The sequence below is a fragment of the Nilaparvata lugens genome, chromosome 3, assembly GCF_014356525.2.
Source record: "Nilaparvata lugens isolate BPH chromosome 3, ASM1435652v1, whole genome shotgun sequence".
In the NCBI taxonomy this organism is placed as follows: domain Eukaryota; kingdom Metazoa; phylum Arthropoda; class Insecta; order Hemiptera; family Delphacidae; genus Nilaparvata; species Nilaparvata lugens.
In genome coordinates, this window is record NC_052506.1 from 20,486,540 (window position 1) to 20,513,236 (window position 26,697).

General features: G+C 34.5%; 1 protein-coding gene across 3 annotated transcripts in view; it reads right to left on the reverse strand.

Annotated features, from left to right (window-relative positions):
• LOC111049060 (collagen alpha-2(IV) chain) overlaps positions 1-26,697 on the reverse strand; it is a 76,795-nt gene that overhangs the window by 10,308 nt on the left and 39,790 nt on the right. For 2 of the 3 annotated variants that reach the window (XM_039423239.1, XM_039423237.1), the window contains exons 11-26: positions 25,655-25,749; positions 24,177-24,363; positions 21,709-21,905; positions 19,271-19,477; positions 17,933-18,101; positions 17,485-17,609; positions 16,364-16,526; positions 15,146-15,268; positions 13,586-13,738; positions 12,540-12,665; positions 10,762-10,985; positions 7,021-7,287; positions 5,236-5,653; positions 3,984-4,106; positions 3,051-3,284; positions 931-1,146 (exon numbers count right to left, since the gene is read on the reverse strand). In XM_039423239.1, coding sequence (XP_039279173.1) covers positions 931-1,146; positions 3,051-3,284; positions 3,984-4,106; positions 5,236-5,653; positions 7,021-7,287; positions 10,762-10,985; positions 12,540-12,665; positions 13,586-13,738; positions 15,146-15,268; positions 16,364-16,526; positions 17,485-17,609; positions 17,933-18,101; positions 19,271-19,477; positions 21,709-21,905; positions 24,177-24,363; positions 25,655-25,749 — 3,027 coding nt within the window. Of the gene's footprint in view, positions 1-930; positions 1,147-3,050; positions 3,285-3,983; positions 4,107-5,235; positions 5,654-7,020; positions 7,288-7,782; positions 8,201-9,544; positions 9,812-10,761; positions 10,986-12,539; positions 12,666-13,585; positions 13,739-15,145; positions 15,269-16,363; positions 16,527-17,484; positions 17,610-17,932; positions 18,102-19,270; positions 19,478-21,708; positions 21,906-24,176; positions 24,364-25,654; positions 25,750-26,697 lie in introns of all 3 variants that reach the window. The other variant, XM_039423238.1, reaches the window with a different exon arrangement.

A 26,697-nucleotide genomic window follows, 5' to 3' on the forward strand; every position in this document is an offset into this window, starting at 1 on the left:
GACGATTCCATAGAAAATGTCAAAGTAATGTTCTAATACAGAAAATGAAAGTCTCAAATAATTTAAGTTAAAAATAATTTAATCAGCAAATATTTAATATACTTTTGAAAACAACGCACAATGTTTCAAGAACTTTTATAAACTTCAGGAGCTAGGTTCAGTATATATTTAGACATTGACCCATATTTAGGATCAGTATATATTTAGACATTGACACATATTTAGGATCAGTATATATTTGGACATTGTCAATCAGATTGGATCAGACAGATAGAATTAAATAGAAATTAGTCTATTAGACTATTAGATATGAACTCACAAATTTAATTCATGACAGACATCATACATTATAAGACATGTTTACAGCATTTCTTGAATAAGACATGATTCGAGAAATGTACATTTAATAGTATTGCATTGACAGTAGAATCAGTTCACACCCTGGGTCTCCAAAATGTGAAATTTTGCAATCAATTCGAACCAATTTTCAAGTGTAGTAAGCAATTCAGCGAAATTGTTTTAATTTTATAATGAGTATGAAAATCACATAAAAATGCATTGAACATGAAACTGACTATCAGTTACGGGACATTAACAAACAAGGTATTTCCGTTTATGATGCCTATGACCAGTTCATGGATTTTGTGCTTTAGTTTAGGAGAGGGATGAAACAACAAATTACAGACAGAATGGGATTCGAACCCATGCCCGGTTCAGCAAAAGCAGACAGAATTTACGACATTTTTTAGATGTCTACTTGAAGATGGAAATTGATCATAGCATAATATTATTTGTTACAGTACTTATTCTGGAAGAATACCACAGTTTTATTTTATTCAATTGATTGGATAATAATTATAGTATTAGAAAGCTATTCTGTGAATACCTACGGATTTATTGGAATTCGCATTTGAAAAGTTGTAAGTGTACCTCTGTCACCCTTGTCACCCCTGGGACCTGGTTGTGGAGGAAGGGCGGGCTCTCCCTTGTCTCCCTTGATTCCGAAAGTGCCGTCCCTTCCTGGCAGTCCGTCGCGACCTCTGTCTCCCTTCGGGCCCTGAGCGCCCGTGTCACCCGTCTGTCCCATTGGGCCTGGCAAACCTCGCTCGCCCTTATCTCCCGGTATTCCGTCGAATCCTTTCATTCCTGTGAAAAATTGATAACGATAAATAATGAATCAATCAATCATCAATTTTTATTCAATTCAACATAATATACATAGAAGGAATCAAAATACAAAAAATCACAATAAAAAATAAATTGCTAATAAACTAATAAAAACAGTCTTCATGGTGGGGTGTGCTGAAAAGAAAGAAAGGTGGGAGAATGCCTAGCCAACTATATGGTTTCCCATGTAATAGACAGGTTGAGGGTATAAAAGTAAGGAATGAAGGGTGAAGAGGAGCGGAAAAGGGAATAAATGGAGGAAAAGGTAGGAAAAAAGGAGAGAAACCAGTTTTTTGGACTCAGGGGACCTTGAAACGTATAGAAATTTAGAAATTGGGGTACCTTCATTTTTTTCGGAAAGCAATACTTTCCTTACCTATGGTAATATGGCAAGGAAAGTAAAAATATAAGCAAAAATTGTAAGCGAGTCCACTTTCAACAAATGTATTTAAAAGAAATGGCCTTGCAAACAGTAGTTATAGCAGAAATATAGAGATTCATAAGTCGATATGGGAAAATAGTTACTTTAGGTCCAGGTTTTATTTCTAGTTTAGTTTTTCTACTAATCTTAGAGTCTATGAGGAAGTGGTCCAGAATAAGGTTATTTTTGTGCTTTTATAGATCAACTGTTTCCTTAAACATTCAATATTGGTGTGATATGTAACACATATCTATTTGCAGTGGGTCTTAAATGTTAACTATTGACAATTGAATTTAAAGTACGAGGAAAAAAGAGAAAATATACAATTAATATTAATATGAAATTAACTCTTGATCCAATTCTATTAGTTCAGCATAGCTTTATTGTTCATTGTTTTGAAGGGACGGATTCAAGGATCCAAAAGTTCGAAGAACCCCACACGTCAACCGAAGCTTATTGTGTCCCCAAGTAGTATGTTAGTTAGGCAAGCCAATACCTGTGTCCTTTACAAGAGCCAGGAGTTTTTTCCTATACTAACATCCCATTCATCACCTGATTGCTTGTCGCAATCTAGTGTGATATGCTTGGCAGTCTCTTCAGAATGATTAGTCCTCGTGACCTACGTGAGTTCCACTCCTGGACCTTCTTCGAAGGTCCTTCCGCTGAGGACGGGGTGGCCGAGTTGCCTCTAGGGCGCCCGGCCACCCTTGACTTAGCCCCTTGACCCACATTTGTGCCTGGAGTTTCACCCATCTCAGGTATCTTGGGTTTTTCTTTTTGTCCCTCCGAAACTCTGCAGGGTCAAAAGCCTCACCTCTCCCAAGAAGTTTTGCCTGAATGGCCGCCCTTCTTTGAGCAGTGGTGAGTTTTGGCCTCTCCACCCACAAATTCGTGACCTACGTGAGTTCCACTCCTGGCTTTTTTGTAGGTTGTTCCGCTGAAGGAGGGGTCGCCAAATTGCCTCTAGGGCACCTGGTCACCCTCAACTCAGCCTCTTGACCTACATTTGTGCCTGGAGTTTCACCCATCTCTGGTCTCTTGGGGTTTTCTTTTTGCCCCTCCGAAACTGCCCTGATGGGGTAGATCCCGTGGGTTTGCATGCAAGGCAACTTCTGGGGATGCCTTGGGATCCCTTTTAGTCACCTCCTACAACAAGCAGGGATACTGTGGGTGAATTCTGGTTTTCAACACATTCTTGAGTACGATGTTCGACTCAAAGCTCCCCCAACCCACATGGTTTTGAAAAATATTCAAATAGATTTTTGCATATTTATATATTTAATATACTATCAGCCATTGATCGAATCTTCAAATTATGATTTTTATATTAACAACAAGAGTTAATTCACAAAAAAACAATTTGTTTTATTAATGTATATAATATATTTTTATGATAAATAAAGTTAATTATATTGCATGAAATATATTATATTAAAAACAATAAATTGAATCGGTCACTTACCCATGGGGCCTATGTCTCCCTTCTCACCAATACGTCCGAACAGTCCCGGTTCCCCGGGAGGACCTCGGGGTCCTTCGGGTCCTGGCTCTCCGAACCTGCCAGGTGTTCCATCGGATCCTGGAGGACCCAGCGGTCCTGGAGGTCCTGTATCACCCTTTTCTCCCTTTGGACCGAGAGTTCCCGGAGCACCCGGCAATCCTGCGGGACCTGGCAAGCCTACGATTCCTGCTTCACCTGTGAACAAATTGAATGAATTATTTATTAAAAATTGTTTAAATTCAATCTGGTAGAGATTAATCTAAAGCGATAAACGGAGATATAGATGAGATCTACTCAAATGGATACAAATGATCATAAAAGTTACCAGTACTTTTTTATATTTTACAGTGAGTAGAAAATTATTACAAAGTTATAAGTAATCTCTAAAATAATTCAAATAGTCATATTAAAATACTTTGAACAAATCCGACTTAATCCAAAAATGATTTTAATTAATCAAAAAATGATTTGATTTGAAACTTAAAATGATGAAAATGGATGATGAATAGAGAATAATGATGATGAATTCAAATATCAAATATTGAATTAATAAGAGAATCATCGTTCTGATTGGGTGTAACAAATCGTTAAGCAACCTGCTTTTGATGCTTGTGATCAATCGATCATGCTTAGCGAAAGTTCGTTTTTAAATGTATTTTTTGAATACAGCCCTTGATGACAAACTTTGTCAAATCATAGTAAATACTGTAGTTGTAAATAAACGACCGATGATAATTGTGTAAGTTTGAAATGGACTCATATTTTCTCTCTCATATAGTATAGTATAGCCTACTTAATATGTAAATATTTATTATTAATGAGAAACATTCATTCTCCTATTCACTGAAAGAAATCAATTTAGTTGGGTGATAATTGGAATGGGAAATTAGGTACCTTTCTCTCCGATAGCTCCCATAGCTCCAGGTCGGCCATACTTTCCTGGAAGACCAGGCAATCCTTTCTCGCCCTTCATTGTCAGTCCTGGGGGTCCAGGCGGTCCTGAAGGTCCTTGTTCACCTACAATTCAGAAAGATTTCATGATGGTTTAGAATTCAATATTCCTAATAGGAATATAATAGGTTTTAACTATGTATTTTCCAATGTATGAAAATTATACTAATGATGAATCGGACTATGTCTATAGTTGAATCACCTGTTGAAATGGAAATAATAGCCTACAAATGCTTACAGATACATTGAGGAACAAAGTGAGGAGAGCATGCTATTTGTATCCTATGGACGAAAAAGTTTGAAATAAAAACGTATAGGTACCTACATTCAAACATTTATATTAGAATTTGAGAGCATGAAAGATCAAAGTGAAGTTGAGAAGAGGTAAAAGATAGTGGTTATTTGGGTATGTGATTTATCACAGCCATATTTTGATGCTTATTGTATTGTAAAAAAGTAAAAATCTTTAGGTGCGTAAAGACCTATGCGCCAAGAACACGCGCATTTCATTTTTCATCAGCTAATGCTATGATAATTATATCTGCATCCTACTGTTTCCTTTTTCGGAGGAGACCATAAGCCGTCGGTCCCGACTACCTAAAAAGTAGTCGCAATCTCTCATCATCATCCCTCTCACTCATTGCCCACGCACAAGCCTAAGAGCTCATGTGGGCACCACCCTCAGTATTATTATTATTATTATTATTACATACTAACAGATATAATCAGCTGGAGGAAAGTGAAATGCGAGTGTTCGTGGCGCATTAGTCTGTACGCATCTTTAGAAGTTTCAGTGCTATATTTGAGTAAAAATACACATCAAAACCATCAAACCTTAATATGTAAGCCGGTTGAATTTTAATCGTTATTAATTTCACGAGAACCAATCAGAGAAGCCGTCTTATCAAAAAAGCCTTCTCTGATTGGTTCTCGTAATATTATTGTGCAACCGGGCCTTAATATGATTATTGAATCCCAACCATTCTAAATACCGTTAATATATGAATGGCAAGTCAATAAACGAGTAATAGGTGCCATATAAAATGAATATTGTCGAATTAGAATGTAAAATATCAATGATATACCGGTACTAAATGAGCCGGTAAATTGAAAGTATTAGGGTATCCAACATAGAATAGAATATAATAGAATGTGATAAAATTTATTCTACTCTATTCTATTCTGTCCAAGATACCTTTGAATCCAGCTGGACCAAGATCTCCGGGTCGTCCCGGGGGGCCCGGAAGTCCCTTCTCTCCCCGATCTCCATAAGCTCCCGGCACACCGTCAAAGCCCTTATCACCCTTATCTCCAGCCAACCCAGGGAATCCCGGAACACCAGGTTCACCCTTATCTCCCTTGACCGTGACAATGGGTCCTGTCGGACCACGGTCTCCCTTCTCTCCCAGGGGTCCTGGATAGCCGACAGGTCCGGGGTACCCGATTGGTCCGGGCTCTCCCTTGGTTCCGTTCATGCCAGGCAGACCCGCCGGTCCGGTCCATCCCTTCTGTCCGGGGGCGCCTCTCAATCCTTGCGGTCCGGGGAGTCCGTCCTGGCCTGGTAGTCCGTCCATTCCTGGGGGTCCTGGAGCTCCCGGTTCACCAGTCAATCCCTGCGAAAATTGTCCCAATTGAAAATAAACTTCAAGTTTATTCAATTATATTAATATTGACTGTTGAGTTGTAAGTGATGAGGTATTTTTCCATAATGAATGAATAATGAATTTATTGCCAAATACAAGAAATATTTTTTACAAATAAAATGATCATTAAATTACAATAGTTTTTGGCGTGACTGGAAAAAGAAGCCTTGAGCTCCAGTCACTATTTCTAAAAATAAGAAATACATTTTTTAATCTAATAACAGCAGTACATATGATACAATTCTGTTGATGAATGATAATCTATGGATGTTGAATTTTATCAATAATCAAGTACTTGATAAACAAAATATAGATGAACAGAAAAATAATAATATAAAAATTGTCGAGTTTTAATAATTTTTAAACAATTAATATAGCTAAAAATTGGTGATTCAGCCAACTCAATTCTCAACTTTAAAATGATATTTTTATAATGAATACATAGGTTGATGTTGTCAACTTGAAAAGTGTTTGACAACATCAATCTGTGTTTTCAATATCACTATTATTTATTTCTCCAATAATAATTACTAGTATAGTATGACTTTTGTTGAGGGGAATACTAAACAAGTGTTCACTATTTACACAATAGCATGATCATACTTCATAGCATGATCTTGATCATCACTTCAACTATATATTTTTCATTCAATAGGATACAGGTTTGAAGCACAAGTTTACTGTTAAAATCGATAATCCAGTAAATAATGTACATAATTATAACATGTATATGAGACCGATTGATACGAATCAATGGCACGAATAACCAAATTTATTATTATCTACTTAATTTGCAAAATTCATTGAAATTGTTTCTTTTTATTCTAATTTATATTTTCAGATTGTGATTTGGTATAGAAACTGGAATACATCAACCTATGTATAATATATGTACAATTTGAAACTAATTGGGAAATTGAAGAAGTTTTGGACAATAGCCTGTTTTTTCTTTTCCGATCATTGTATTGTTTGCGCTAACCTAATAAATAAATGAAATGGGTTTCAGGCCAAAAAACAAGTTATCAAGAGCTATTACGTCGATTTGCATGATTTCTTAAAAATCTGTACTGACGATACATTCTGTACTGTATGAATAAATGTATTAGGGTATTCGTAATTCATGAGACTTCACTACGAGTGAAGAAGATTTATCTATGAGTTTTTCTAGTTTTATTCCAATTGGCGACCAAGTTTCGTTTTATATCTTCTTGAGAATTACATTATCTTACAAACAAACGTAAATAGATATAAAAATTAGAGTTGACCATGAAATTCCAATTCAAATGAATGAATGAATGTATGAATGGAAATCAAAGAAATGAATGAATGCAACTGACACGTGGCCCGATCTCTCCAGGCCGTCCGGGCGTTGCCTGTCCGCCGGGCCAGCCGGGCTCTCCTTTGCCGCCCTGCGGTCCCTGTGGCCCACGTTCTCCCTTGCGGCCGAGTGCACCCGGATAACTGAAGCCGGGCGTGCCCTTCTCGCCGACAACGCCGTCGCTGCCGTCACGGCCGGGCAGTCCCATCGGGCCTCGCAGGCCTGGCACTCCCGGCTCTCCCTTCTGGCCCTTCTCAGACGCTGAGCCCGGCTCACCTTTTTGACCCTGCAAACAAATGGATGAAAAGTGTAATCAAATGTATCATGGATACAATGTAATGTACCATATTGAATAGATACAATGTCATCGTAATCAATCTGATCCAGTTTGAAATGAAATTTCGTTTAAACTGAAACTGTGTAAACTGCTCTACATAAACTTCAATCTACGTATAAAAATTCTCACAAATCACAAAACAACTTCAAAGAAAGCTATATAGGCCACAATAATGTTGAACACAGAAAAAAATAGGTTCAAAATAATATGCAGGAATATTATAGGATCAAAGATTATAATGTAAACGAAAACAATTAATGTTAAAGAAGAATTTCATATTTATGCGGCGGCAAAATTAAACAGAGATAAAATAATAACCCCATTTTTGATAGAATCATGCAAGTTTAAATCCAAAATTGAAAGTATTAGGGTATCCAACATAGAATAGAATATAATAGAATGTGATAAAATTTATTCTACTCTATTCTATTCTGTCCAAGATACCTTTGAATCCAGCTGGACCAAGATCTCCGGGTCGTCCCGGGGGGCCCGGAAGTCCCTTCTCTCCCCGATCTCCATAAGCTCCCGGCACACCGTCAAAGCCCTTATCACCCTTATCTCCAGCCAACCCAGGGAATCCCGGAACACCAGGTTCACCCTTATCTCCCTTGACCGTGACAATGGGTCCTGTCGGACCACGGTCTCCCTTCTCTCCCAGGGGTCCTGGATAGCCGACAGGTCCGGGGTACCCGATTGGTCCGGGCTCTCCCTTGGTTCCGTTCATGCCAGGCAGACCCGCCGGTCCGGTCCATCCCTTCTGTCCGGGGGCGCCTCTCAATCCTTGCGGTCCGGGGAGTCCGTCCTGGCCTGGTAGTCCGTCCATTCCTGGGGGTCCTGGAGCTCCCGGTTCGCCAGTCAATCCCTGCGAAAATTGTCCCAATTGAAAATAAACTTCAAGTTTATTCAATTATATTAATATTGACTGTTGAGTTGTAAGTGATGAGGTATTTTTCCATAATGAATGAATAATGAATTTATTGCCAAATACAAGAAATATTTTTACAAATAAAATAATCATTAAATTACAATAGTTTTTGGCGTGACTGGAAAAAGAAACCTTGAGCTCCAGTCACGATTTCTAAAAATAAGAAATACATTTTTTAATCTAATAACAGCAGTACATATGATACAATTCTGTTGATGAATCTATGGATGTTGAATTTTATCAATAATCAAGTACTTGATAAACAAAATATAGATAAGAAAATACAGAAAAATAATAATGTAAAAATTATCGAGTTTTAATAATTTTTAAACAATTAATATAGCTAAAAATTGGTGATTCAGCCAACTCAATTCTCAACTTTAAAATGATATTTTTATAATGAATACATAGGTTGATGTTGTCAACTTGAAAAGTGTTTGACAACATCAATCTGTGTTTTCAATATCACTATTATTTATTTCTCCAATAATAATTACTAGTATAGTATGACTTTTGTTGGCGGGTATACTAAACAAGTGTTCACTGTTTACACAATAGCATGATCATCACTTCAACTATATATTTTTTATTCAATAGGATACAGGTTTGAAGCACAAGTTTACTGTTAAAATCGATAATCCAGTAAATAATGTACATATAACATATATATATGAGAACGATTGATACGAATCAATGGCACGAATAACCAAATTTATTATTATCTACTTAATTTGCAAAATTCATTGAAATTGTTTCTTTTTATTCTAATTTATATTTTCAGATTGTGATTTGGTATAGAAACTGGAATACATCAACCTATGTATAATATTTGTACAATTTGAAACTAATTTGGGAAATTGAAGAAGTTTTGGACAATAGCCTGTTTTTCTTTTCCGATCATTGTATTGTTTGCGCTAACCTAATAAATAAATGAAATGGGTTTCAGGCCAAAAAACAAGTTATCAAGAGCTATTACGTCGATTTGCATGATTTCTTAAAAATCTGTACTAACGATGCATTCTGTACTGTATGAATAAATGTATTAGGATATTCGTAATTCATGAGACTTCACTACGAGTAAAGAAGATTTATCTATGAGTTTTTTTTTCTAGTTTTATTCCAATTGGCGACCAAGTTTTGTTTTATATCTTCTTGAGAATTCCATTATCTTACAAACAAACGTAAATAGGTATAAAAATTATAGTTGACCATGAAATTCCAATTCAAATGAATGAATGAATGTATGAATGAAAATCAAAGAAATGAATGAATGCAACTGACACGTGGCCCGATCTCTCCAGGCCGTCCGGGCGTTGCCTGTCCGCCGGGCCAGCCGGGCTCTCCTTTGCCGCCCTGCGGTCCCTGTGGCCCACGTTCTCCCTTGCGGCCGAGTGCACCCGGATAACTAAAGCCGGGCGTTCCCTTCTCGCCGACAACGCCGTCGCTGCCGTCACGGCCGGGTAGTCCCATCGGGCCTCGTAGGCCTGGCACTCCCGGCTCTCCCTTCTGGCCCTTCTCAGACGCTGAGCCCGGCTCACCTTTCTGACCCTGCAAACAAATGGATGAAAAGTGTAATCAGATGTATCATGGATACAATGTAATGTACAATATTCAATAGATACAATGTCATCGTAATCAATCTGATCCAGTTTGAAATGAAATTTCGTTTAAACTGAAACTGCGTAAACTGCTCTACATAAACTTCAATCTACGTATAAAAATTCTCACAAATCACAAAACAACTTCAAAGAAAGCTATATAGGCCACGATAATGTTGAACACAGAAAAAAATAGGTTCAAAATAATATGCAGGAATATTATAGGATCAAAGATTTATAATGTAAACGAAAACAATTAATGTTAAAGAAGAATTTCATATTTATGCGGCGGCAAAATTAAACAGAGATAAAATAATAACCCCATTTTTGATAGAATCATGCAAGTTTAAATCCAAAATTCACAGTCCTAGTTTAAAAAATCATATGAATATACTAACATAAATGATCAAAAATAAGAATCTTCCATCAGTATTTATTAATTTTCAAATCACTTGAAAATGGCATTAGTAGCCGAAACATATCGTGACGTAATAATTTAAAAGGGTACTCAGATTTATATTTTTATTTATATTAAAAGTAGCCCTAAAGAAGAAAGACAACAAAGACAAAAACAATCCATTTTATTTTTTTAATCAAATATACAAATATAAATATTGTACAATAATATGATTAAGACGTATAAAATATGGATGTTATGATTTTTATTATACTTTACATTTTACTACTTTTTATGTTTTATTGTGATTCAATAGTACTTCCTAATTGAAAAAAACACGTCCAAGTACTTGAAAGTAATAAAGAATTTATTTCATGTTGAATGACGGAATACATTGAAAAGGTATAATATGGTACTCACAACAAGATCGTTAGATTCATTGAATGTAATGTAGAATGATTTCAAGATGAATGAGAGTATTGGAAAAAGCATGGAATACTTACAGCAGGTCCGATAGGTCCTTCATCTCCCTTAAGACCATACGATCCCGGAGGCCCTGGGGGTCCAGGAGGCCCTATGAAGCCCTTCTCTCCCACTGGCCCTTCCTGTCCCTTGAAACCGATCGGTCCAGTTTCACCCGGAAGTCCAGGGAAACCTTGCTTGCCCATCTCACCCTTGTCTCCCTTGTCTCCTGGTTTCCCGTCCATTCCAGGTCTGCCATGGTCACCTTGAAAAAACATGAGAATGTCACTTGAGAATTGGCAATTCGTTCTTGAAGATGATGGTATTTTGATCCATTCCGAACTGCGACCTATTAGCACATTAAGGGCCGGTTTCCGAGCTCGGGATTTAGCTAAGTTCTAAACTTTGAACAGCTGGAGTTAGAAAATTGGCTTTCCGAAACGGGGCGTAGTCGTAGTACACGTTTAAATTAAATTTCGAAAAACTAGAAAATTGAACACAAAATAAAATAAAGAGAAAATTAATAATGTAAAGTTTCAGCTATTTTGAATTATTTAGGAATGTTTCATTTCGTCAAGGAAAAACGTTTCCAATTATAGAAATGAGAAAATAAAGATTATCATAAGTTGTCATATGTGAAATTTGTTGCATAATTGGCTGTTGTACTGTAATTTATTGTAGATTCTTGTATAAACCAGAATGTATTGTAACTTACTTGAATAAATAAATAAATTTGAGAATTTGATCATAAGAAATACGACCAGACCCCGTTTCGGAAAGCCAATTTTCTAACTTCAGCTGTTTAAAGTCTAGAAGCTAGCTGAATCGCGAGCTCGGAAACCGGCCCTTAGTCAATTATTCATGTAAATTAACAATATTGTTCACTTACTGACTGGAGTACTTTCGGTCAGTAACCATCCATTTTCAACACGTTTATTTAATTGAATAATTGACTGCATGCCGTTGTTTAGAACATCAAAATAGTGTGAGTCCATTCTTATCTATAGTATAGAGATAATGAAAAATGTTGAGTTTGAGTGTTGTTTATCAATCTCTTAACTAATAAATAAATGTGAATTAAATATGAGCTGAAATGAAAAATAACACTGATGGATTGATTATGTGCAATCAAAACAGTACGAAATATTCATTAATCAAACAGTACGATAAGATTCATTCAATTTGTCTAGTGCGACATCTATAGTAAGGTCCACGTTATAATGACAGTATTTAATTAACATTGATATTGCTATACTGGTCTATTATTCGACAAAGAAAATAGCGCTATCCTCTTCTAGCTCCACAACGTTGCCAGATCAACGTAAAAATATAGTTAATTAACAAAATATTTAATTCCTATTATGGAATTTTATTATTCAATCATTGAAAAATTAATTTTCTTGAAAAATATTTTTTTTTCATTTTCAACAAGAATGAACATTCAATATTACTGCAGATAAACCGGTATCAGCAATCATCTATAGAAGGCATCTATTCTCCTATATTTGTCCTTTGCCATTCCAACGTGAACTTCACTATAGATTGCAGTCAATGTTTCAAAGAAATCTTTAAATCTTTTCGAGACTATCAACTTGGTGTTGGTGTACAGAACTTTATATTTTCCACAGTAACTTTAAAATTTGAGTATTGGTTTAATGGGAAGCGTCCATGTTATTCATTTACTTGTAAGCTGACAGTTTCGAGTTAATCTCACAATGGAATCATTTTTAAATATTGCTAGATGCACAATGCGCTATTACTACGTAATCATAACCAACAGCTTATTGTACTAAGCTGGTTGATACAATTTTTGAATTACCTGGGAATCCCATTGCTCCAATGAATCCTTTGGGTCCTTCAGGTCCAGATTCTCCTCTATCTCCCTTTTCTCCTGGGAATCCAGGCAATCCTTGTCTACCCATTGGTCCAGGTATACCGGGTTCACCTACGAAACAAATAAAAGATTCAGACTTCTTTGTGCAAGAAAGTTACATTACAGAGAAACATGTTGAGGAAAATTCAAGTAGGCTATTATTTAGTTACAGTTGAGAATTTCCTGAATAATTTCAATTCTTTCGAATGTGGTCGAAATAATTAACTTCAATTTAAAATATCAAAGTATTGTGGATTTGTACGTAATTTGAATCCATTATGCCTGTTGTCTTCTCCCAATCATATTATATTTATTATAATTATGATCTGTAATTATTGCCAATGAAATGAATAAACGAACAAATTATTGTTTAGGAAAAATACAACTGATTTGATTTGTTAGTTATATAACTTATTAATATGATATATAATACGAAGTCCAACAGCAGACTTTTGATCAACTACAATCATTCAACTTTAAAACTACAAAATTTAATTAAAAATTATATTTGGTGGTTCGCCATCTAATTGTCTTTTTTCTTTAGGGCTACTTTTTAATAAAATAAAAATATACATCTGAGTACCCTTTTTAAATTATTTTGCCACGAAATGTTTCGGCTACTGATGCCATTTTCAAGTCAAAATTATAAACTTGACTTGAAAATGGCATAAGTAGCCGAAACATGTCATGACGAAATAATTTAAAAAGGGTACTCGGATTTATATTTTAATTAACAACTACCATCAAGATTCAAAATATAAGGTGCCTGCTCTTAAATTTCAATTTTGTCACAGATGAACATTTTCTAAAGATTTTGAAGTACGGTAATTTTGATGGTCAACATTATATTTATATTATTTATATCTCAAAACTATTCTGTAGCATCAAATGTAATGTTGAATGTGTATATTATTTTGACATTACATTTTATGCTACAGAAGAGTCTTGAGACTTTGATTGGGATTTGGAACACTGCTTGTTTTGATAGCTACCTTTAGCTCCGTCCAGTCCATTCAATCCATCTCGTCCTACCTGGCCCGGTGGCCCGATGGGACCCGGCTCTCCCTTGGCACCCTGCTGACCGGGAAGTCCATCCAGACCGGGAACACCACGGTCACCCTTTTCACCCGAAATCCCAGCGAATCCTTCAAAATTATTGCATTAGTCAACGGAATCTTCAAATTTGTAATGGAATTGATAGCATCTTAGAACGAAAAAAAATGATAGAATGTAAGATATAACGCTTGATATGATAAATTTGTACATTAGTTCTATATTTGTATAGTTCACAAGCTCTTCAAAAGGTGGAATTAACATCTCTATAGAGAACAAGAGAAATAAATTAAAATATTACGATGAGATTAATTTATATTTATGTTTATTTATTTATTCAATAATTCTTGAGAATTTCTGTACAAGTAGTTCAATAATACTTGAAGCGGTGAAATATTTATAATGAATCATTGTACGCCTAATTATTGTATTATAGAGGCGATTTTTGGTAGAAATCCTGTTAGTTTCCATGTATTCATAAATAAATAGAAATATGTGTTACAACCTCAAAACCATCAGTATATCTATAGAGTTTAAGGCTGTGCAAAGGCTAAAAATAAACTTTCTACTCGTGATATTTTTCAAAGTTTTTCAATTTGTATATCATCAACCTATCAAAATGAAAAAGTTTTCTCGGGAAAAAATTTTTTTTCTGATCATTACTTCTTGAGATATGAGCGTCTAAAGATTACATTTTTTGGGACAGAAAATTTCAAATTCGGTAAGAGAAAAATCCATGAGATTCAGAGGATAGATTCTTTTTGGTATTGTTGAACTAGTAAAACAAAAGTTTTCTGAAAATATCAATTTTTAAGATAGTTATTCAATTTACTAAAAATAACTTTTAGTTGAGTTATTTTTGGTAAATTGGATAACTTTTTCAAAAATTTATATTTTTAGAAAATTTTTGTTTTACTACATCAATAATACCATGAAGAATTCATCCTCTAAATCTCATGGATTTATTTATATCTTACCGAATTTGATATGTTCTGTCCCAAAAATTCAAACTTCAGGCGCTCATATCTCAAAAAGTAATGATCGGAAAAAATTTAATTTTGATAGCTTGATGATATACAAATCGAAAAACTTTGAAAAATATTACAAGTAGAAAGTTTATTTTTAGCCTTTGCACAGCCTTAAATACAATAAACATTGAACATAGGAAAATTACCATGACAATTTTTTTCATATGCTCATAAAAGTTGCACCATTTTATAAATTTGTTTTATTTTTCAATATTCAATCAAGCCTACACAATCTATCTCGATAAAATTAATTTAGAGATAATATTCTATTCTGATAAAGGTCTATTATTCCAATATGAATAGTCTATGTTGATTTGACCACTGCTTGACACGAACACTTGGATTTTTGTGTGTTTTATTCTTTCAGTACTAGTGATTCTCAAGGAATATTTAAACTTCCAAATAAACTATATTATAAACCAGAATGAAAGGAGTCACTTTTTAATAATTGAACGTATAATAGCTACACACCTGGATTTCCAGCGAATCCTGTTTTTCCTGCTGGTCCCGGAAGTCCTTTTTCACCCTTGTCTCCCTTGAATCCTTGCGGTCCTGGTGGTCCAGCAGTAGGAATTCCAGCTTCTCCCTTGTAACCTGTTGATCATGATTCAATAACAAAAAATGAGAAAAGCCTATCAGATCTTAAAATATTTATAGTTGAACTACGAATGCAATAACTGAGTACACTACTGACGAAATATAAAATACAAAATGCCTTTTTTTTCCTAATTTATTTCACTATTTTGATGAATATTCGCAGTTTAAGGTGTGTACAGATATACGCGCCGCGAACATGAGCAATCCACTTTTAATCAGCTGACTATATCTTTATTTTTACAGAAACGGTAAGATAAAGATATAAAATCTTGGCATCAGCTGATTGAAAGTGAATTGCTCATGTTCGCGGCGCGTAAATCTGTACGCACCTTTAATCTGCAAATCTTTCAAAATGTGACATATATAGCCTTCATCTCTTATCCTCTGTATTTATGAAATCATCATGAATGAGAATTTTTGTATTATCATGCATCAACTCATCATCACCTAGGCTTTAAATATTTCTAGAAAAATGCCTTTGTAAATAAATGAATAACAAAAAATAAACTACGAATTTTGTTGTACCTAGAGTATAACTTGGATTTTCAAATATTCAATGACATTTCAAATCAATGTACTCTTTTATCGACTGCAGTTATAGACAAAAATTGGAGTGCAGGGGTTTATACTGAGAGTACAACTTCAATTTTCAAATTTTCAGTGAAAATTCAAATCATCTCACTCTTTTATGGACAGTAACTAAAGATTTTTCCAAGTGCCGTTTACACAGTGGAAGCTTGAACTGAATATTGAATGAACAGGTGGTCTAATTTTGGAATGAATCGCATTATACTGTATAACAAACGAAACTTGACATTGATTTAATTCGGTTTAAGCTGAGATTCCGTTTAAACTGGCACTGGGCCAATGGCCCTAAGAGAGACTCAAATAACATACTCTACCCTTACATTTACGAGATCCTGTTCAACTTGGGCAGTTGAATGAAAAACATTGATATTCATGTAATAATACACTCTTATAGGACGATCACAACATTTCTAAATGTACATACATCTCCACGGTTTCATATCCAGTAATAGACAGCTTTTAGGTGAATAAATAATCATAAATACTGTGATAGATATGATTTACCCTTGTCTCCACGGAATCCAGGAGGTCCAGGTGTTCCATCACGTCCCTGTTCGCCTGGGAATCCCATGGGACCCATGTTGCCCTTCTCACCCCGCTGACCTGGGTGACCTCTTCTGCCCACCACTCCCGGTTCTCCCGGATTTCCTCTCACACCTGGCTCTCCCTTCAAACAGAACATCACTTCTATGAGAATGGGTAATTCTAATAGTAAACACCAATCTATAGATAATAGCCTGTAGTTTACCTCACTTCTAACATGGGCAGAACAAATCTGATAGTCGAATAGTGAAAACCAATTTAACAATAATAGCTGACCATATTATAGTATGGACAAACCAAATATTTCATGAAGAGAATATTTTGTCCATAGAGAAGCAAAGTTGCCTATTTATTATTGATAATATTGAATATCTTCGAAAAATAATCGAATAGCGGCATCCTCACTCTCCATGGGGAAATTGCCTGTAACATTTTATAGTAAATATTTATTGTTTCAAGTACTTTTTCTGGAAAAGTTGAATAAGATTATCTAATTATTTATTCAACTTGGAATGCAAGCAACATTGAATAAATTCAATACTTGTCACATTTTTTATTTACTTTTTCAGTTTTTCATTTTCAATAATTACTGATATTAATACTTCAATGCAAGTGACTTACGTTATTTTTGTATAATATGAGCTACATTTACACTGTACCAGCTTCGTATTTTATCTAGTGGAAGGGTTCTGTTAGTAATGAGCTGCAGTTCTTTATAAAGAATGAACAGAACTCAAAAGTAAAGTAATATTTGATATTGCAGTTTCAAATATTAGTACTGTTAATACCATCACCATGATTGGGAGAGAAGCAATATGCCTCACTCAACCAATTTATTCATTCATGTTATTACAAAAATTAAAGATCGGGGGGAAAACTAAGGATATACCTGTACTATTTCTCTCCCAAATTTAGATAACATTAAAAAGTCCGACATGGGGTTATGATTCAACTTTTTTTAAATTTAGATTCTGAAATTTTATTATAGTATAAGTAATCAAATATTTTATTATAGTCTAAGACTTTTATTAAAGTCTTAGTATGATCAAATATTTTATTATAGTCCAACAATGATGACTCACTCTTAGACCGTCAAGTCCCTTGTCTCCTGGAAGTCCATCTCTGCCAGGAGGTCCGGGTTCTCCCTTTTCTCCGGGGGCACCAACGTCTCCTTTACTGATCAGATCCATCGGGAAATCACATCTTCCTGTAATCAGTCAGTATACGATACAATTACTAAATCATTGAAATTTCTCCAGAGTATTCAAAATCATCAAAGAAACAGTTTCTACAAAAAATCATCATTGATTTCATCTAGAGATCCAAGAATTTAGTTGATTTCATTACCATCTGTAAATATCAACTGCAAAACAAAAAAGCGTTTCTAATAATTTTGAAAACTTTTGGAAAAATAAATACATTAAGGTTTCCAATTTTGAGAGCTATTGTAGAAATACATAGGCCTACATAAAGAGTAATTATGATTTTTGTTAATTATGATTTGAACCTAGGAGCAGATCTGAGTCCTACCTGGTTCTCCTTTCCTTCCGATCAGTCCAGGATCTCCCTTCTCTCCATCACGGCACCAAGGTCCTGGATTACCTTTTTCTCCCTTTATCGACAGTCCTTTGTCTCCTTTCTCACCAGGAATACCTGGCAGTCCAGGGACTCCAGCAGCTCCGAGGAAACCTCTCTCTCCCTTTAATCAATCAATAACATTTCAACAAACATGGAAATCAAGTTATACTTCAATATTACTTCTAGTAATCTAGAAATGTAAATTTCTACAGCAAGCATGTATCTTATCTTATGCTAGTAAATACAGGGTGGCCACCAATTTAAAATAAAAAATTCATGAGTAATTCCCGGTTTTCCAGAATAAAATTTCAAATCTTCCAGGTAGAGTATCCGCGGTATTTGAGGAACAAGATACATTCGTAAAGAATTTATTATGGAATTCTTCAGTTTCATCTTCCATGACGAATTGCGAACATATTTAAATTTCAAAATATATTGATAATAATTTTGACATGACAAGAAAATCGATGTTTTTAGATATTTTTAGGTTGGGTAGTTCAAAAACATTGCCAATTATTATTGCTAGCCATCAAGAATTTTTTTATTTGTGTTTATTGTTACTGTACACTTCTTTAATAAATTAATTGAAATTTATGAAAAAATCATGAGCAATTCAAGGTTCTGCCGGTTTTCCCGGTAGGTGGCCACCCTGACAAAGTTTAAGATATTCTTGTACTTTATTTTATTAGCGACTAGCTCCTCAATCACAGGCATTAGCCACTACCTCCGTAAACAGGAGGTAGTGCATTAGCCCATGTGGGGATCCTTCTTCATTCTTTATCCTACATGGAGCAGTTTTAGCTTTACTTCAATTCAAGCAACATTCTCAACATGTTTGAAATACTTGAAGAATTAAAAAAAATGTATATTTTTGTAGTACATTGTTGTGGACGAAAAATAACAGAAATCCAATCTAATTTCAGTTACTTCAGTTGTTGTTAATTCAAGATTACTTCTAGTAGTTACTAGTAAACTACTTCTAGGAGGTCAAGATTGTTTGTTAACATCAACTATTCATGACTTGAGTGAGCTCAGCCTAGCACAACCTATAAGCAGAGAAAACTTTATAATCTACAATCGAGGCCTACTTCTACAAACTAAAAATTCAACAATCTAGGTCTAGATAGTTTATTCCGTGCTATAAGTGTTCACTTATGTGGAAAGTACATTGGGCTATACAGTTACTCTGGGTTTTTGACCCAGAAATATAATTTTAAAAAAATATATAATTTTTAAATTTTTAGCAAAACATATATATTATGTAATGTTGAATAAATACAACAAACTCACCGGAACTCCAGGTTCACCCGGCATTCCAGGTGATCCTGGATGGCCTTCGGGACCTGCAGGTCCTCTGTTACCTTTAGGTCCTACGGGACCCGGGTCACCTGGTAGACCGAGTAGACCTTTCTCGCCCTTCACCAGTGACTCGGGTATCCAGGCCGGCTCACCGCGTTCTCCTTGCGCACCTGGCGCTCCCGGCATACCTGTTTGACCCTGGAAAATTCAATATTACAATATAGTCAATCATAGGATAATGGTTGATCATTCAAAAATCATAACCACACACATAAGAACACTCCAAACGCATATTGATGCCTCAGTAATGATAACGTAATAGTTTTTGAATATTTACTTTATTTTATAACAAAAGTAGCTCGTAGTGCTATGATTTATTAAAATGACACAGAAACTCAAAATTAGAATCAATTCAACTGTGGCTATTCTCTCCGGAAAAATTACACAACTTTCCAAGTACTGTGCACTTCAAACGCATATTAATGTCTTAGTACTGACAACGATATGATTTTTACATATTTATTTCATTATATTGCAAAAGTACCTCGTAGTAATATGACTAACAAGCATGGCTATGGAACAAAAAAATAGAATCAATTCAACTATGGTTATTCTCTCCTAAAATCATACAATTTTTCAAGTACCGTAGGCCTACTTGATGCTTCAGTACTACTGACAAGAATATATTTTTTTCCTCCACCCACTGTCTAAAGTACTTGCTTTACTCCCTGGAACATAATACTAAAGTGTCACTTTTTCGCTCTCGGTACTAAAAAACAGAAAAACTCCCTAGGGAGGAAAAGTAACTCCATTTAAATAACATGGGAAGCATCTCTATTTTAAAAACGTACATTTGAAATAGGTTAGAAGGTCTAAGCTCAGATGAGGAAGCATATAGAGTAGTCATTAAACCAACTAAATTCAATTCCTCAACCAGACATTAGATCAATATATGAAATTTATGTTTGTATGCTAAAATTATTACACACTTCATATCACTATACTAAAAAATATTTTTTTCTATTCCATGTTATTCAAAATACCAGCCAACGAATATTCCTCAAATATTAATATTTCAAATTTTAATCAAATTTTAAACGGGAACTTCATCATATCTGTAGTTGCGGCGGCCATTGTTGTTACAACTTTTTCCGACAATAGCGCAAAGCGCTGTCGGCGGAGAACTGTGATTACAAGCCAGCTGTTTCTGTTTACTTTTTAGATTATGTTGTGATACATTTTTTGTTCAAGTACGTTTTAAAAAATTATTTTATTTGCAGTTTTTATAAAAATGTAGGTGGAGGAAAAATGTTGTGTATCTCACGAGTGAAAAATGATTTTTCTCCCTCAGGAAAATTGTTACCCTCGACTTCGCCTCGGGCTTCAAACTTTTCCCTCAGGGAGAAAAAACCAGTACTTTTCACTCTAGATATACAAATAACTATTTCCTAAATGAACTTTAAACTTGTAATGATTTTTTATACTTTGATTTTGGCAAATAAATAAATTCAAATTCTAATGTGTAATGTCAATGTTTTGTAATATGGAATAAATTTTGTGTATTGTAATAAGTACGGTAATGTAATTTGTCTCAAGAATTTGATTGATTCGATAACAATTGCTTGATTTGATTCGATTGATACTCGATCTATTGTGAGGTCCACTTATAATGGAAGTAATTGATTAAGATTGGTTTCGCTATCTTTGTCTATCATTCAACAAAGCAGATAGCGCTATTTTTTTCTACATCCACAACGTTGCCAGTTCGTTTTTCAACAATGTAGAAATATAATTAATCAACAAAATACATAATCTCAATTATGGAAACTTATAATTAAATATTTAGAAAATATATATTTTCTTGAAGAATAAAATATAATTTAACCTTTTTAACAAGAATAGACATTATTTTTCTTCGATATACCGGTATCAGCTATATTCTATAGAAAGCAGTGGCATGGAAAAGAATCCGCAATGCTGTTCTCCACTGCCATTATAACGTGGACCTCATTATATTGGATACTCCTTTATATTGCAAAGGTAGCTCACTGTGATGTCAATGTTTATTGCGATGTATTCTATTTTGTCCCAAGAGTTTCAAAATCAGAGCATGATCTCAATTTCATTCATTATGATTGATTTTAACACAATACAGATATTAGAAAACACGTCATGGAGTTGAAATTTTTAAAATGCCAACTTATAAAGAAATAAATAGTGATTTGTGAAAAAATGTGCACTTTTAATTCTAAACAATTTAATTGATTGATTTGCTCCGATACTTGATCTAGATATAGAATAAAAATTTTCAATAATTCTTTATACAGAAATGTTGATACTAATTCATGTCAATTTCGTATATAAACTCAATTTGCATACAAATTTAGAACCAAAGAACTGAAATGAATTAGAACATCACTGTGACTCACAGGTGTTCCGGGGGTTCCGGGTGGACCAGGGTTGCCAATGTCACCGACTTCTCCAGGAACGCCGTGCTGTCCGGGCGGACCCCTAGGACCCTCCTTGCCAGGCGTGCCATCTATGCCGCGGTCTCCCTTATCGCCGGGACGACCGGGAGAGCAGTCGTTGCATCTGCCGCCGATGTCTCCTTTCTCTCCGTGGCGACCTGAAAATAATCATATACTCTACTTTAACCCGAAAATGATCATATACTCTACTTTAACCTGAAAATAATCATATACTCTACTTTAACCCGAAAATGATCATATACTCTACTTTAACCTGAAAATAATCATAAATACTCTACTTTAACCTGAAAATAATAATATACCCTACCTTGATCCTCACATTTATTTATTATTTTTACAAGAAAGCACTAATCGGGAGAGGAAATCTAAGGATACTCCTTGTACTATTTCTCTCATAAATTTACTTTACATAACATTTAAAAAATCAAAAATATGGTTATGATTAAACTTTACTGAAATTTAGTTTATTTTCACCCAAAAACTGAGAATTTTACATTTTGACGGTTGAGAAACTGGATAAAAACCAAAAATATTACACTCGAATATAGTATAGAATATAATTTAAGAGTCAATATCAAACACAGTCAATATAAGCTTTGTATCCTGTACTTTGTACTTATTCTTACATTAAATATGGATAAATAGAAATACAAATCTCAGTACCCTTTTGAATTATTTTATCACAACATGTTTTGGACATTCATGCCATTTTCAAGTGATTTTATATTACAAGTAGCCCTAAACAGAAAAGAGACAATTGAATAAGGATGGAGTCCAGGGTTTTTTTTACAGGAAGTTATTTTTTTAACCAGGGAGTTACTTGACTTTGAAACAATTGACTGTTGGCCAGAAATATGATTATGACTCATGAGATGCAATATTTAGATGAGCACAAAATGCATGTTCAATTGCAATGAAGGATTGACTGTAAAGATAAGATAGAGGCAAAGGAATAAAATTATTGATTAATTGAGGTATAGCTGAGAGTTTTGAAAAGTTATGCGCAGTATCTGAATGTCTCCGATCCTCCCATCCTCTGCACCTTTGCAGCTCCACCAGGTTTTGACCATTGGAAAAATACACCTTCACAGTAGATTTGCCATGCTTTACTTCTACTCCATGATGGTGACTGATACGAGAAAGATGAATACATCTTCAATCCCTCTCCTGCATGGAATTAGCCTCATCTTCGTAATAGCAATCATTGCATCATGGCTTCTAAACTGGAACAAGCAATCTTCTCTGCGCCACTATGAATTATCTACAGAAAGTACCGAAAGATGGATGGGTACGACAAAAGGACGTCTATTTGTGAATTTAATAGAAATACGAATTTAATAGTACCAAGGATGAACACTACATTTGTGCAAAGAAACTACATATATATTTGGGACCAAAAATTTACAATTCAATACCAAGTAACATTAGGGAAGAATTTAGTAGACACAGGTTCAAGAAAAGTTTATTTTCCTGGTTAGTTGATATTGGAGTAGAGAATTGTGAAAATTTAGTTAGTCTGTAAATATTGAAACTATTTATTCTTGATTCTTTTCCTTTACTAGTTTACTCATTTTTTTAAATTAACTTTCTAATTATTATCCTTAATAGAACATTAATATTTATCTACTAATTTAATAATTTTGTTTGTACTATAAATTTTTACTAATTTTAATATAAAAAAAAACTTCAACCTTATATCACTGAATGAAGTTTGTAAATAGTAATTATAACACGCAACAAGCAACTAATAACTTATACCCCAACACATATAATTTATAAAGGGGTGTGTTTTATTCATTGGATTATCTTTGCCTATTAATGAATAATTATTCAATGCATAAATCTTCTTGTTTTAATTGTATTTGTTGTTATAGTATTCTAATTGTTTTTGATGAATAAACTTTGATTTAAATGGATGAACTAGTTCAATGGAACTAAAAGCGGGAAAGAAGCCTACTATCGACCGAGCTACCTCCAAGGTGAGAGAAGAAGTAGTATGAAGGTCAACGGGGATGTGCACTGAGCCAAGATAACTTACTGAAGGTATAGATGGTCCAGTCACAAGAAATAGGTTGAAATTGCAGCGACGCAATGGCAGCCAAGCTTTTTATCAAGACTGAATCGTCTATAGCACTTCTAGTTTAGTGAGGAATGTTCAAATGATTGTTTTATAGAATTTCAGAAACCAACACAGAATCTTCCCCAATATGTCCTCATCTTCTTGCCCACCTACAAAATTATACAACAAATGGAGTTTGTTTAGTTTTATCTGTCCACATCTCACTGCTAACCTAACTAAACTAGAAGAAACGCTAATCTACTATAAAAGCACTATCCTCTGCTACCTCTAGTAAGTTATTTAGCTCACAGGAGGTAATAGTAATAATGGAGTTAAAGCATGAACAAACCTGGAATTCCAGGCGATCCCGGTGTTCCAGGAAGACCCTTCTCTCCCTGCGGTCCAACTGGCCCTGGAGAACCTGGAGTTCCCATCGCTGAGTCTCCAGGCTGTCCTCTCACTCCTTGATATCCTCTCTCTCCCTTATTTCCTTTCTCGCCATCTCTTCCTGGCAGTCCATCCAGTCCTTTCGGTCCCTAAATCAATCAGCTGTTATCAATTATGTTTTTCATTAGGAAGTGAGCTTTTTTCTAACTGATACAATCTGCATCAATTTTGTAAATGATTTTCAAGTAAATGGTAAAGATATCAACAAGTCTCGGACAGACTGAAGCTGGAATATGAATGGAAATACTACTTCAAGAGACAATACTCATAAATGCATACAAGACGTTCAAGTAAAGATTTAATAGTAATGGCAATGATATTAACAAGTTTCGAGAAGACTGTAGCTGGAATACTTCATGAGCCAATATCCACTAATGCATACAGAAAAATATACAACTAGCAGCATCCTTAGAAAATTGCATCTTGGATAATTCTAAAGAAAGTTTCAAATAATTTTTGTATGGTTCAAGGAAAGGAAAAACAAGTCTTCATTTACATTCTATGACAATCATCCAATATGGATATCAATACAGTAGAAGGTGGTCTTATAGTATAGAATGTGGTAATTACTAGTATATTATGAGAGTAGTCTAGCTTATATCATAGTATATATAAGATGGATATCAATAATGATAGATGGATACCAATATACAGTAGAAGTTGGTCTTGTAGTATAGAGTGTGGTGGTTACTAATACATTATGAGAGTAGTCTAGCTTATATCATAGTATATATAAGATGGATATCAATAATAATAGATGGATACCAATATACATAGGAAGTTGGTCTTGTAGTATGGAGTGTGGTAGTTACTAATACATTATGAGAGTAGTCTAGCTTATATCATAGTATATATAAGATGGATATCAATAATGATAGATGGATACCAATATACAGTAGAAGTTGGTCTTGTAGTATAGAGTGTGGTAGTTACTAATACATTATGAGAGTAGTCTAGCTTATATCATAGTATATATAAGATGGATATCAATAATAATAGATGGATACCAATATACATAGGAAGTTGTTCTTGTAGTATAGAGTGTGGTAGTTACTAATACATTATGAGAGTAGTCTAGCTTATATCATAGTATATATAAGATGGATATCAATAATGATAGATGGATACCAATATACATAGGAAGTTGGTCTTGTAGTATGGAGTGTGGTAGTTACTAGTATATTATGAGAGTAGTCTAGCTTATATCATAGTACATCGAAGAATAGAAAAATATCCTCTTTGATAGAAGTCCACTTTTACATACCAATCGACTGTGAACCATTCATCTGCTGAACTCACGCTATTATTCGTCTACATTATTATTTCGACAAAAAGGACATAATTAATAATTTATTTTGATAATTGCAAACGTCCACTTACTATAATAGAGAGTCCTTTTTCACCGGGTTGTCCAGGCGGACCTTGAGGTCCGATGTTACCCTGGAAGCCTCTTGCACCCAACTCTCCAGGAATTCCTATTCAAAACCATCAACCAAACTTCAAAAATAATTTAATTTTATCGGAGAGACAATAGTGTACGTGAATGATCAGAGTGGAGGTGCCTGTTGTAAATTTTCAGAGCTCGATAGTGTAACAGTCCATGTCTGATCTGACATAATCGTGATAATATCGGGGCAACGAGCTTCGCTCGTTACACTTGAATTCAGGTCCAATTCCAGTCCAAACATTTGAAAACAGAAAAGTTCTAATTTAGATTGTTTACAAACCAAATTGAATAACAAAATAACACTCACTAATCACTTAAAACTGTAAAATAATGATTTTTCAAACATTTGAAAACAGAAAAGTTCTAATTTAGATTGTTTACAAACCAAATTGAATAACAAAATAACACTCACTAATCACTTAAAACTGTAAAATAATGTTTAACTTTGAAAATTCTTATATACTCCAATTTAGAATGATATACCATGTCATGTCAACAAATCAGATTATATTGATCAAATCGATTAACATTCCTAGATAATACTTCTCGTGAGATAAGCTGATTGATTACACAGCTAAACTTAATTCTGTCTCTCTCCCACACAGGGACGAACGCATCTTCTGTTATCGACAGACGACGAAATTATCATCTGTTTTTCCAAGGATGAATAATTATTATCCTTTTCAAGCCCTTCAGCGAGTTTTCCCAGGGTTGAGACCTAGTGCAATCGAATTTTTATATCATAAACCAACTATGTTCCAAATTTCGTGAAATCGTTAGAGCCATTTTCGAGATCCGCTGGACATAAATAACTATAAATATAAAATATATACAAAAATTTCACGCTTAATATAATAGGATATTTCATTTGCAAGTCATTTTCTAGGAGAAAAATTATATATATTCAGTAGACACTACTATTCGGATTCAAGTAACACTGGAATGACCAAAATTGGTATTTGCAGACTACAACCAA